Source organism: Plectropomus leopardus, chromosome 18 (assembly GCF_026936395.1).
Source record: "Plectropomus leopardus strain MGB_pleo_1.0 chromosome 18, ASM2693639v1, whole genome shotgun sequence".
In the NCBI taxonomy this organism is placed as follows: Eukaryota; Metazoa; Chordata; class Actinopteri; order Perciformes; family Serranidae; genus Plectropomus; species Plectropomus leopardus.
In genome coordinates, this window is record NC_142193.1 from 25,970,211 (window position 1) to 25,983,807 (window position 13,597).

General features: G+C 40.4%; 1 protein-coding gene across 1 annotated transcript; it reads right to left on the minus strand.

Moving 5' to 3' along the window:
• Positions 1-1,815: 1,815 nt before the first annotated feature.
• Positions 1,816-13,385, minus strand: hapstr1a (HUWE1 associated protein modifying stress responses a). Its single transcript, XM_042504754.2, has 5 exons — positions 12,984-13,385; positions 10,516-10,596; positions 9,774-9,841; positions 9,338-9,548; positions 1,816-6,394 (listed from the first exon to the last, which is right to left on the minus strand). Exons 1-5 carry the CDS (start codon positions 13,177-13,179, stop codon positions 6,078-6,080), a joined length of 873 nt encoding a protein of 290 aa, XP_042360688.1. The 5' UTR covers positions 13,180-13,385; the 3' UTR covers positions 1,816-6,077.
• Positions 13,386-13,597: the final 212 nt, after the last annotated feature.

The following is a 13,597-nucleotide window of genomic DNA, read 5'->3' on the forward strand; positions in this document are numbered from 1 at the left end:
TTCTTTCTTCTTTCTTTGCACTTTTTAATTACTTGATTTCATTGGCAATCGTTAAAATAGAATCGACATGATCGGCAAAATGCCAATTATTGGCCCCAATAATTGTCCAGGCTGATAATCTGTCGCCCCCTAACCCCAGACCTGCTTCAGTGACGGTCCCACAATATTTCATGCATACATGACTCTGGTATTTTCTTTTCACCCATCTGTAAATGTCGCTAAATCAATGATGTGTGCAGTGAAAGCCAAATTTCTGTTATCAAACATTAAAGGCCCCTCTAACTACCAGAAATCAGTTTGTCTTTATTGCTTTTGTGTCGTCCCTTGTGAAATGTGTTTATTTTCAACCTCCAGACTTCCTCTTCAATACAAAGGCAAATTATTTTTATTTGCATACTGTTTCAATTTTTTTTGTAACAAGTCAACAAAATGCAATCAGATCTAAAGGGGAAGCTGTGGTGCAAGTTCTAGAGTTTACAATATCTGCAATGAGGAATATAGAGGAAAAACTTAAGCTTTCCGATGTTGCCTGACAATGTTTGCTTTGTTGTGCAATTACTGTCAGCTTGTAACTGTGTCTTTTCCAAAAGTTCAAGAACTGCTACAGCATTACCAGATGTATGATAATTGTTGTATTCATACCATAATTTTGCTGTACTTTGTACAACGTACCATCAATAATGCCAAAAAGTGCCTTAATGTATGATAATTTAGCCGTTGGCGGGCTGTACGTTGAGTATCACTAGTGCATAAAAAGGCTCAACATTGAGTTTGTTTATCAAAAGCTGTGGATAAAAACATGAATCAGTTCACCATACATACCTAACGAATATCTCATATAACCCACCAACATTTCTAACTGCCCCCCTTTGCAAAGCGGTCTAGAAGAGGGCCTGCTTGCAACCACGGCTGTCAATCTGGAGCTTTAACTTTGTCACCAATATGCTGTTTGAAGTCTAGGTGTTTTGAATTCGCCAGTAATCTCAATTTTGGGCTTAACTGTTTTCATGCAGAATCTGAACAGCGTCCAGTCGTGCTGTCTTGTGATGTAATTTTCTTATAGTAGGTTTTTACAACAGTCGTCAGTGATGGACTCCTGTCATGCATCACAGCCATGCCGACGGGCTTTATAATACAATACGAGTAGATTTATAGCTGTGTCAAATGAAACGTGTTTTGTAGAGTTATACATTTACGCTTATTTGTTCTTGTGGTTATGACTTAAGGCAAGTGGGATTTAAATATTTTCAAAACTTTTTGATGCCAATTGAAATTTAAGACTAATTTTACAATAAACAAAAGTGAACAAACTAAATAACACAAATTTCTTAAGGTTAGGGAGAATTTTGCCCAAATATTTGTTGTGTAAAACATGACTTTTTGGTGATGTTAATGCGAGAGGCTTTTTTTTTTCTTTCTAAAAGCGTAAAAAGAATTTACAGTGCAATGTAAACAAAAAAAGATTGATATTAATACTACTTTGCATGTCTTAGCATTTTTAAGATTTTTGAAGGATATTTAGTACCAATTAAGGCCTTATTTTTGGACTGATGGATATAATGCCTTTTAAGACTCTTAAGGACATGCGGGATCCCTGCTTGTGTAGAAAAAAATGACCTTAAAATATGATCATTTTAAGCTTCTTGTGCCAAAGTTGAACATTTCTTATCTGGCGACACAGAGCTGCAAGTTCATAGATAAAAAACATGCGTACAACATTTTAATAGAGAACCCTTATGAACTAAATATTAAGCAAATCTAAGCAACCGAATAAAACAAAACTTGCTTTATTTTAATGAAACATAGTCCATCCAATTGCAACTCAATGGTTTTATTTCCTTTTACAATGTGAACCACATATATCATACCAACAATTAAATGTTAAGTATATAGATTAGCCATTTATTACTTTTTAAACAAATAAGTATCAAGAAACAGCTGATAATAGTGTTGGCTCCAGAGACACGTGGCATGAGTCAGCCTTTTGAAACAATGTGGATGAAGGCCGGCGACTGGCTCAGAGGAAGAAAAGAGAAACACAAAGTGCTCCCTCTATTATAACCAGGCTAATCAATGGGGGTCAACGCTGCAGGTTGAACAGTGGGGTTAGAAAGACGGTACAATCCCGCTCGCAGCTCTTCAGTCGAGCCTCTGGAGAGGATAGTCTGAAAGTTCATTTGTTTTCTCCGTCAGCAGACGCTTCACATCTTGCCTTAAACTGACATGTTGTCGTGCAAAAGAAAACACTGTGAGGTTTTAACAGCTAATTCGTAACAACAAGCGCCATTTGGTTTTAGTCAAGAATGCTACGGATGCCAACGCGGAGTGTCAGACACGAAACAATGAGTAAAGTGTCTGCAGACAGAAAAACAACTCAAATATCGGAAGTGCATTCTTCTAAATTTAATGAAGAACGTGTGGACAGGCTGTCAGCTCAGATTCACTCCATCTCCAAAAACATAATCTGCCATGAAAAGTGTCCCACGGTCTAAAACTGTCTGATGGACTTTGAGGCTACATCCACACTAACGCTTTTTCATTTTACAGCGGCGTTTTAAATGAATCGTTCTCTCCACACACAAGTGTTTTAGCACCATTTCAGAAATCATCTCCGTCCATCCTCACACACCTGCAAACTATATCACATTACCATTTTTTAACACTGGGCCTGCACGTTGCTGTAAACGGGAAGCAGATTGTCTACTCTACGGTTGGTTGCTTAGTCGCAGAAAATACTACGGGGATGGCAAAAAGTAACACGGGAGATTCCGGAAGGCGATCAAGGTGGCGTTAAACAGACTGGGAGTCAATGGCAAGCAAATTTGCCAACATATTAGGGCGGCGCCAGTACTGGTAGCATTGCTAATGGAGTCATGGGGATGGGAAACGAGTACCGACACAGAAAAGATGAAATCACAAAAGCTGTGTAGGTGTAGCAATGATGTTTTGGCTTTGACTGATAAGACCCAAACAGGAAGCAAGCGACGGTATCTGCGTCATCATCTCAAACATCTTCATTTCTGCCTGTCTGGACTTTAAGAATAATGTATAGCTGCAGTCACAATTTGCTGTAAGTGTACACGCCACGTCACCACGACCTGCGTCCACCCCCCGTATAAGACTAACCAATAGCTCGACGTTTATTTGAACCCTATAAAGCCAATTTGCGATGGACAAATGATTATTATAATCCATTTTATAATTTTGGAGATGTAATTCATCTTGTAAATAATGAGATGTAATCCTTACCATTACCCTAATCCTAACCTTAACAGCGTCTCTTTTAACCTAATATTTCATGGCTACTTAAGTGCTAAATTGGCATTTTCGTCAAGGCCTCTGCTTCTAGATCAAGAGGCGAAAGGGGGCTGATAGTAGACTCTCGTGTACGTAGGTGGGCCAGACATGTAGCAGGTGGGCGAGTCACATAGCATCTCCTTAGGTCTAACTCGACCTAGCTGTAATGCTTTAACTTGACACGTTGTGATTATTTAGATCCAATCATGCCGCGAACATGGGTGTCTGCATCACTATTTTTAAAAGGCTCAGTTTACAGACTAAAATGGGGTCAGACGCATTGTCAAAACGTCAACGTTTTAGGGTTCCAAGATGTCAAAGTAGTGTGGACTTTCGGTGTAAATGTAGCAACAGTTATGCGTCTTAAAATGAAAAACATATTAGTGTGGATGCAGCCTAAATGTGACTTTAAAGGGCGAAGTTCCTATTCCAAAAACATTGATCCTTCCTATGTTATTCACTAGACCTGCGCTAAGTGAAGCTACCAGAAACTGACAAGACTTTGTTTGCTTTTTAATACAGTTTTAAACCAAGACCAGCAATAAAACCTTGTCATCAATTACTTGTTTACTTTCCGTCACAGTCATCAAAGGCTCTCTGTGGAAATCAAATCTCACATTTCTAATCTGACATTACATTTTTAATCAGTCTAATTCAGTGGTTTCACTTGTTTGCGAGAACAAACTCCTAAACGCAGAGCTTTTTTGTTTTTTTTTTGACAGAAGCAACAAAACTTATCCTGGTTCTTTTCTCTCAACGACAAGCCAGCGAATCATGTATGAATATAAAAGCCAACCTATAACGCAAAAATGAAATCTGTGACCAAAATGTAACAGAAGTTAAAAACTGGCATGCTTTATACAACTAAAGAAAACCCCACCTTTCAGGTCATAAAGGTGAAGGGGAGTGAACAGGTCAACAAAAAAGAGGAAAAAGAGAAGGAAACACTGACATCTCACAAGTCAGCTCCCACGGGCATTAAAAGGTTAAACTTTACCATGATTATGGCAGGGCATCTCTGGAAATATTCATAATTATTCTGATAACTAGAAAACTCAATATTGTTAAATAATTTGCATTTTGTTAGCTTTCTATGCTAAATGAAAGCATACAACAATTTTCTTTTTTTTTACAATTGAACTCCAATAATCTTTCATTAAGACTCTAAGTTCAGCACCAGTTTATATTACTTTACAAACTGCTAAATAAACCCAAATTTCTGACTCATGTGATATCAGTGTCTCCTCTCCCTCAGAGGGATGGGAGGCAACAACCATTTCAAGAACGAAACAAGCCCCGAGTTGCATCATCCTGTACCAAGTTAAATCAAACTCATCCACGTCTTATTAGTGCACACACCCCTTATACAAAAAGCAGACCGTGTCCCGACACCGAGTCCGATGCTCAAATAATCCTTGTGTGCACTCGTTGGTGTGTACTCGTTGAGTCTTAAGAAACGCTGCCTTTGTAAACATTTCTGTGATTTTTTCTTTCATTACAGATAATCTTCCGATAACTAATTTTTCAGATGGGGAAGGACTCTTTGAATACACACAGAGCCCACGCGCAGGAACACAACTTGATTGAACACTTTTGAAAAGTTGTTGGAACCAGAAGTGTGCGTGACGGCTCCTATTTCAAACAATTTTTTTTCCAAGCACCAACCGGTAAATAATGCGTAAGGGCTTGACAAGGCTACAACTGGGATACAATGGAAGAGCCGATTTGTTTGCATGAGTTAGAGGTGAAAACTAAGTGCAAAAATCCTTATTGCAACTCATCAGAATAATCACACAATCACATAAAACAGCAGCTGCTTTTGTAATAAGACTAGGGTAAAAGGGGGGAGAGGGCGTCGCAGTCAGCAAACAGGCTGACAAGCTGTATACACAAAGAAAAAAAATATTTCCTTTCCATTATCCTCAACAACAAAAAAACAAAGTGAAGAAAAGAACGCAAAATTAACTTGGCTATCACTGCTGCAAACAGTGGCGACAAACCTAGAATTTAACACTGGTGGTTGAACTTAAAAACAGAGAAAAGGGCATCTGGCTGAACTAAATCGAGCCACTGTTGAAGCTTTAGCAGAGAATAAAGTTACGTGCCTGGTAGCCAGAGAGATGTAACTGGTTACAAGCGGCAGATGAAGCGTGATGATTTAGCTCCACCACTGACAGGCAACTGAGAGCTGCGATGATGAAGTAACAGAAAGAACAGGTGTGTTGTTTGACGCAGAGGTGAGTCTCTGTCGGGTCCGACATTTGGCGAGCAACTTGATTCGCTGAGTGAGACGATTTGATCATGGCCCTCACTTCCTTATTAAGGTGGTGGGTGAGGATGAGTGAGGTTAAGGGAGGGAAGGGCACAAATGTGTCAAGGATCAAGTGGCTTTTTACTTGTCAAGCAGCACACGGTGCGTTTTCACCCCTCTGAGGACTGTCTGCATCCCAGAATGAGTCCCTTCGTTGTCTCCTTTCCGGGGCAGCTGTGTCTGAGGAGTGTGTGATGTCGTCCAGACCTCCCAGTCACACACGTACTCATCAGGCTTTCTGATTGCAGATCAGTGATTTGTAGTAAGAGTGAGAAAAGGAGACAAGGAAAAGAATTCATTCAGCTTCTGAATGGACCCATCTGAGACCATCAGCCCAGGTTGTTTTGCACAGCCAGGCGTCCAAATGTCCATCTGTCCCTCATAAGCCCGTACATCCCCCCTTCTCCTAGCCTTGGCGTCGAAGGCTTTTCCCCCACCCCCCCTCACACACACATAGGCAGGCAGCAGATCAGATCATCCTGTTGCGTTTGTGCGTCGGGGAGTCCGTGATGACGTCACTACACTGGGTGGAGTTTCGTTTCCTGGTTCCTCCCCCTCCGGCAGAGGCAGAGCCTGTAGAGTCCAGATGCAGTGCCATCTCTTCTGAGATGAAAGTGTTCAGGTCGACGTCTTGGAGCCCGTTGCGCCTGCTGCGGCACATCGGCCCCGAGCCGGAAGAACCTCCTACAGCGGCGCCACCTCCATTACTGCTGCTCCCACTCACGTGTGTGGGAGACCCTGGAGCACCGGAGCGAACACTGATACTCGCCATGGCTCCACTCAGACCTGTGGAAGGAGGAGAGAGGAGCAACAGAAAAAAGGCATTAGTGGGTGGAGAAATGGGACGCATAAACGAGCGACTGCATGAAGATCTTTATAACATCAGATGTAAAAAAGGATCTGAAAAACCTGCTGCAATTCAACAGGAAGGAACCATTCATCTCCACTACTCACTGACTTAGCTACAAGGCAAGCTACCTGTGGTGCTGCATTTTTGAATGAAAGCTACAACAGTGCAACAGTGACGAACAACTAGGTTGCTCCCTAAAAGTTGGAGACTTGAATCATCAGTCGTAGACCCCTTAGTAGACCGAGACTGCTTCAAGTCAAGCTGTCGTGATTATTTCTGTGCACTGTACTTTTGGGGACATTTTGGTCCCCAGATTTTGCCGTAGAGTGAGTGCTTTTGGCTTTCATGCTACTCTTTGCGGTTGCGGACATGCTGCAGTGCCACATAGGGAGAGAGACCGCACCATAAAGTGAAGGAGTGGTGAATTTACGGCTCACAGCAAGTTAATACCAAACAGTCTCTGGATTTTGATGACATCTAGCATAGGGAAGAAATGTTGTTGCACATTTGCGACCCGTCGTTAGTGCCATTGACTTGTTTACTGTGAGTGAATGCTGCTGTCAACCTGAACATACACCTAAGTCTGTTCAAACTGTCAAACTTTACATGGAAAACAAAACCAATCATTAAATATATTGAAAAGCCAAATCTGGTTAGATTCTGAGTTGGGTACAGCCCTAAGAACAACCAAGGAGAATGTTTTCTACCCCAAATGACTGTCAAATCAAAGTGGCATCGAAAAAAAAGTTTTGCATCACTTTACCGTGTAATCAAATCTTAAATATTCATATCAGACTTAATCCAAACATGTAAAGGGCATGTCACCTTTTCCTCTGGGTAAGATAACCATTTAAAAGGTGTAACTGGGTAAGACATTCCCTTGTGATGGGTAGGGCAGAAAATTAATAACTTTGACAAGACTTCATTTGTCAAAGTCATTCATTGAGGCTGTTATTTCAGTGTCTGTTTCTGTCTCCATTTTAGATTTCAGAGAAAAACACAAGTGAGGTTAAAGCTTCTTCAGAATGACATTTTTAGAAAGACAAAACAGCATTTAAAAAAAGCCATTTCAAAAACACACGGGTCATCGCTTAGTGTCAAAACTTTAGACGTTTTTTAACTCATTGTAACATAAGTTGTAACTTAACAAGAGAGGTGACAGATGTAGTTTAAAACAACCATGAGGGGAAAACAATCAAAAAAACTTTCTATTGCCTAACTAAGAATGAGACGGTCAAGTACGCACTGGACGCGGCTTTCTCATTTTTAAATCAACACAACTTGTTTAGTGCTACATTTTTTATAGAAGTATTTTACAAAATAAGTGAAGACTCAGTTGTTGGCAGGTGACAGAAATGTGTTTTGTTCATGTGATTCTACAAGATTTTGTCTGACCCAACACACAAAAACAGTGGTTGTGAAATGCAAAAGGTATCCAATAACCGTGAAAGGAGACACACTGAAACCTCCTGACACAGACTGAACTAGTGTTTCTGTAACCTAAACCGCCAAATGCCTAACATCATCCACCCTGACTTCAGCTACCGTTTAAAATGTGATAAGGTTCAGATATTTTCTCTATATTCATTTGCACTGACAGCACACCAGAAATACCAACAGACTGTAATGTAACTGAACTACAAACAGAAACTGTGGCGTCTGCATATTTAAAAACCTGCCACTACTTTCTTTAGTCAGATGTTTCCCGTCACAAGCACGCGCGCGCGCATACACTCTCACTCTCACTCTCACACACACACGCGCACACACACACGCGCGCACACACACGCGCACACACACACGCGCACACACACACACACACACACACACACACACACACACACACACACACACACACACACACACACGAGGGGCTAAGAACGTGAGGCCCTCTTTCACCATTGGCCAATACATACACACCCGTGCATAACATACCCTTATCTCTGAGCCATATGTGGCAGTGTACGATTACTGAAGGACAAGCATGTGCTCTCTCTCTCTCTCACACACACACACACACTCTCTCTCTCTCTAACATAAAAACATACAGCACTTCAGCGTTTAACAATTATTTGCTCTACGTCATGTGACGACCTTTTTCAGTATATGAACCAGCTGATGTTTAACCCTTTGAAACCTGTGCAAATTAGTTTGATTTCCTGTAAAAACATGGGGAGAAGGCAACGAGCACGCCATAACCCCCAAAAAAGCAAGAATTTCAATAATTACCTGAAAATAAGCTAATAACAGTAATAAAATATGAGAGGTAAAAAAACCCCAAACAAAATACACCAAAAGTGCTTTCATATTTTGACAACAATATTTATGTATTTTTCCTGTGACACAGTTTAAATTAATAATCATAAATTATTGTGATAATTATGAATATAGGTTTCTTGACATTTTTCCTAGTCTTTCTTTTCCCTTTCCCCCTTAAAATTATATATCTTAAAATTCGGTCTTTGTCTTGTCACCTTTACGTAATTTCTTTCAATTTGTGGTACATTTCTTGCCCAGTTGACCATTGCATTTTTCATCCATGATTTCTAAAAAAAAAATCGAAGTCATTTGCTCAGGTTTCAACGGGTTAAAGAAATTCATATAAAAAACTTTCTCTCACAATCACTCTATAATACTTAACCAAACCTTAAATCTACTGAATCTGTGGAAAAAATATCCCTCACTTTTAAGTGTGAGCACACCCACACACAAAAACAGATATGTACCATTATTGGCCGTCTACACTGGCTTTTAAAAAACAGCAGTACCCCTGATTTTCTATCCAACCTCGTAGCTGCCCTTTTAGTTGTAAATCATGTATCTGATTTGGTGGCTACAATCACCACTGCCGTGTAGCTTTGTGTTTGCACTTTATTCACCATGCAGTGCTATGGCCTCCCTGAAGGGCTGGAGGTCTGCTTCCACAGATGAGCCAGTCTCTGCTGGTGAATTAGCCCGGCTGGGGGCCACCATGGCCAGCCGGGGATTAGCCCTGCTACTCCTGTGTGGTGGTGCTTTGCCGCACAGAAAGCTGATAAGATCCTCCCTTCGGATGGTTCTTCGGCGCTTTTTCACCCAGGCCAACATGTCCTGCAATCCAATAAAATAGTGATCCATCACTTAGGCAAGGTTTAATTAAATTAACAAAGGCTAATGCACTTTCTCCCCTTCAGCACCTCTGTTGTGTAAACCTAATTTAGTCTGTAAGCACAGATGTGATTAACAAATATGGCAGGGAGGCTATAATATTACAATTTGTCCAGTTACAAGTGAATAGAGGCGCCTTAAAAAAGGTAACAGAGAAACAAGACCCACCTTATTACGGCGTTGGTGTCCTATCTGGATGCCCCGATCAAAGCTTCTCTGAAAGGCCTCAGCACTCTCTGTGATCGTGAATAACATAATAAATTTATTTCAGAGTCAAGCAAATACGTACAGGAACTGCAACAGTGACAGACTTTTGGTCAAAGTCCAGAAACCATAGAGAAATCTAAGTATAGTAAACTATTTAATAATAATAAACTTTATTTTTACAATATAATTATACAATATAACAGTTGTTTTTGTACTTTGTTCCATCTATCTTTGTACGTGTAGGCTCATCTGACAAGTGGTAAACATCATTATCATAAGTATCATAGGTTAATGTCAATACTGACAGCTTTTAATTAAACTGCACATTACTTCCAGAGGGTGTCAACTACTCACTCTGGAAATCCTCTGCTCAGTTTTTTTGGGAGACATACTACCAGATTAGGAGTCATGTCCAGTACAATCTCATTCTTACCACAATGTACCACCTCTGTTTACTGGTGGATTCCTGACATTGTAATAGACAAGTTTTAAAACAGTGTTTCCCTTTAAACCTGTGTCTTTCACTGACACACAAAAACCTACAAGCCCTGAAAGGAAAGATCAATATGTAGCTGATAACGATGTTTACCACTAAACACATGTCTACAGTTACAAGTACAATGATAGAAGAAGCAAAGCACAAAAACAACCGTGGGTGTAGAAGTTGTATAAGGATGCAGAGAAAACTGATGTGGTAAAATACCTTTGTAGAGGTTGGTCACAGCTGTTGCAGAGTTCTGAAATGGCACCCACAATGACAGGCCCTGCTGATGGCATACTCTGTCTGTGGGGGGAAAGGGGAAATATGTTTGATTTTCCATACATAACATGCTGCCATCATTGATTAATGTGACCAAAAAATGACAACACAACATCTGAGAGGTACAACAGCTTGGTAGTTACAGGGCTGTAGAAGTGAAGATCATTTTCATTCGCCATTTTGTCTTACATCTACAATTGCAGGGACAGGGTTTGGCATAAAAATAACTGTCAGCCAGCGCTAGATGGCCAGCTTGGCAGCGGCTTGTTTAGCAAGAAAAGCACCGACAACTTAATGCCCTCTCAGCAGTAAAGTTGCAGCGCCGTGTCAAACATGCATGTCAAACACGGACACACTTAGCGAGCAGGGCTCTGTCAACATGGACAGTAATGTTTTATGTCTGGGAGCACCACAGTCGGAGCATATTGTGGACAAACCAATATTTCCACAGCGAACCTCGCCATTTTGTGATTATAACGCTAGCTTAAACTTGCTGAACAAACTGCTCACTCAGCAGCAAAACGGGCGTATACAAAACACATTTCCGTGGTTTTAACGTTATATCTTTGTGTCACATTTCAACGGCACCCGGTATAACTGGTGGTAACACTGACAGCATACAACAGACTGTCATCTGGGAATGTCGCGTAGCTACGGTTGTTGTTACCATCGCCATTTTGTAACTAGCCTAGCTAACGTTACGTTAGCTATCCGCTGCTGTCTAACTTGCTGTCAACAAGCCGCCCAAGGTACTCATATTCAACTTAAGATACTTAAATTATGCCAGTAAAACAGATATGGCTGTTCAACAATCGAACCAAGTGTATAACACCGTAACTGAGATCATAACTATTTTTTTCACTGGCTAACACTGCTAGCTAAATTTAGCATTGCAAAATCAGCTGTAAACGTTTACCACGACGCTGAAGTTAGCTTCCGATTCAGCAGTTTAGGGAAAAGTAACTTGCATTATTTTGCGACCGATCATTTTAGGGTTTTTTGCACGTCTTACTGATGGGAAAGCATGTTAAACATTTAAGGTAAGGCCCCGACACTGTCTGAAACCCACTTACACATCTGTAAAACCTTTATTCTGTTTGTTAAAATACAAAAGAAAAGGAAGATTTCACTGTTTACATCACCACATTAGACCAGGTCTCCGTTAAAAACCACCATATTCAGACAGGTCAAATCTGGACTAAATAATCCAAGAGAAACTAAATAATATTTAAAACACAATTCCAGATTTGTGACACCTATATTCTGTTTGTGAAAAAGTAAAAAGGGGAGATTTCACTGAGTTTTTAAAATTGGACCAGGTCCAGATCAAAAATCAATGTACTTAGATGAGTGAAGTTTGTACTAGATTATCACAGAGGCTAAACAATATCTAAAACCCTGGTCCAAATTTGTGAATTATTTATTATTTTTTATCTGGACCTGGTCTAATGTGGTCAACATGTGAAAAGGGCAGTGAAATCTACAGGGGTTTTTTGTATTTTCACTAATAGAATAACAGTTTCACAAATCTGAAACTGTATTTTTAATAAAAATTTGGCCTCTCTGGTATAATCTAGTACAGATTTGATCCGTCTAGGAATAATCATTTTTGATCTGAACATGGTCTAATGTCATCTACTTTTGAAAATCAGTAAAATCTTCCATTTTTGCATCTTCAAACATAGAATACAGGTTTCACAAATCTGAAACTGTGTTTTAAATATTATTTGACCTCTGTGGGGTAATGTAGTCCAGATTTGCCAAGTCTAGGTGTAGTGGTTTTGGATCTGGACCTGGTCTAATGTTGTCAACATGTGGGGAAAAAAAGCAGTGAAATCTACATTTTTTACGTTTTCACAAAAACAACATAGGTTTAAAAATTCTGAAATTGTGTTTTAAATAAAATCTAACCTCTGTAGGGTAATATAGTCCATATTTAAGTCTGGACTATATTAGTCTAAGTCTATAAATAATATTTTTCGATTTGACCTGGTCTAATGTTGTCTACTTTTTGAAAAAACATTGATATCTTCCTTTTTTGCATGTTTACATATAGAATAAAGGGACTGCAAATGTGAAAGTCGATTTTAGACAGCGTCGGGGCTTTACCTTAAGTGTTTAACATATGCTTTTACAACAGGAATAAATTAATGTAAATTACTTTTCCCTTAACGCTCCACTTCACTGCTGAATCGGAAGCTACGAATCGGAAGCTGACTTCAGCGTCGTAACGTTACCCAGTACTGGTCAGTGAGTTTGCTAACGAGCTAGTTGGCCTTTTACCGACCGTGACGCTACCGTTAGTCCACAGTTACGCTCAGTAAGCAGCTGGGGGGGACTAACCAACAAGCCTAAGGCACACTGGTTAGTATAGTTAGACGAACAATCAAGAAGAAAACGCTGGTGTGAACCTTTGTATAACTGTGCCACAGCGGTGGCGGAGTTCTGGAAAAGATGCCACAGTTTCTCCTGGTCGTTGTCGGCCTCCTCCTCGCTCGGCTCCCTCTGCTCCGCTTCGGCCAAACACTGCCGCTCCCATTTTGAGAACCAGTGCTCGGGTCCGTGTTCCTGTATCTCCGAGTCTCCGTCTTCCTTCTTCTCCTCCATTTAATGCACCAAAAACTCGAGTAAAATGCGCCTTTAATGTGTTAATATGTCAGTATCCGGACACTGTATGAAGAATTATGTGAGTAAATTAATAAATACTATTCGTTTTTTTTTAATATTTCGCACTACAGTATAACGCTGGTCGCTGTCACCCCAGCCATCTGTGAAGATAAGCCTGGCTATCTATTTTTCCTGGTAGCCGACGTCAAAATATATACAATGCAGACTACCCTGTTATGCGCTTTGTCCCGCCCAGTATACCAAATGTCAGCTGTGATTGGCCACATGAGCACTGCAGGGTGGGCTCAAGGGCTATGCTCAGAATTTTATTGGTTTTCGGCCACGTCCGTCAAAGCACTGACACAAAAGAACCACAGTAAAAACTCCCCATTACTAAAGCTTGCGAGAGAGTGCAAGT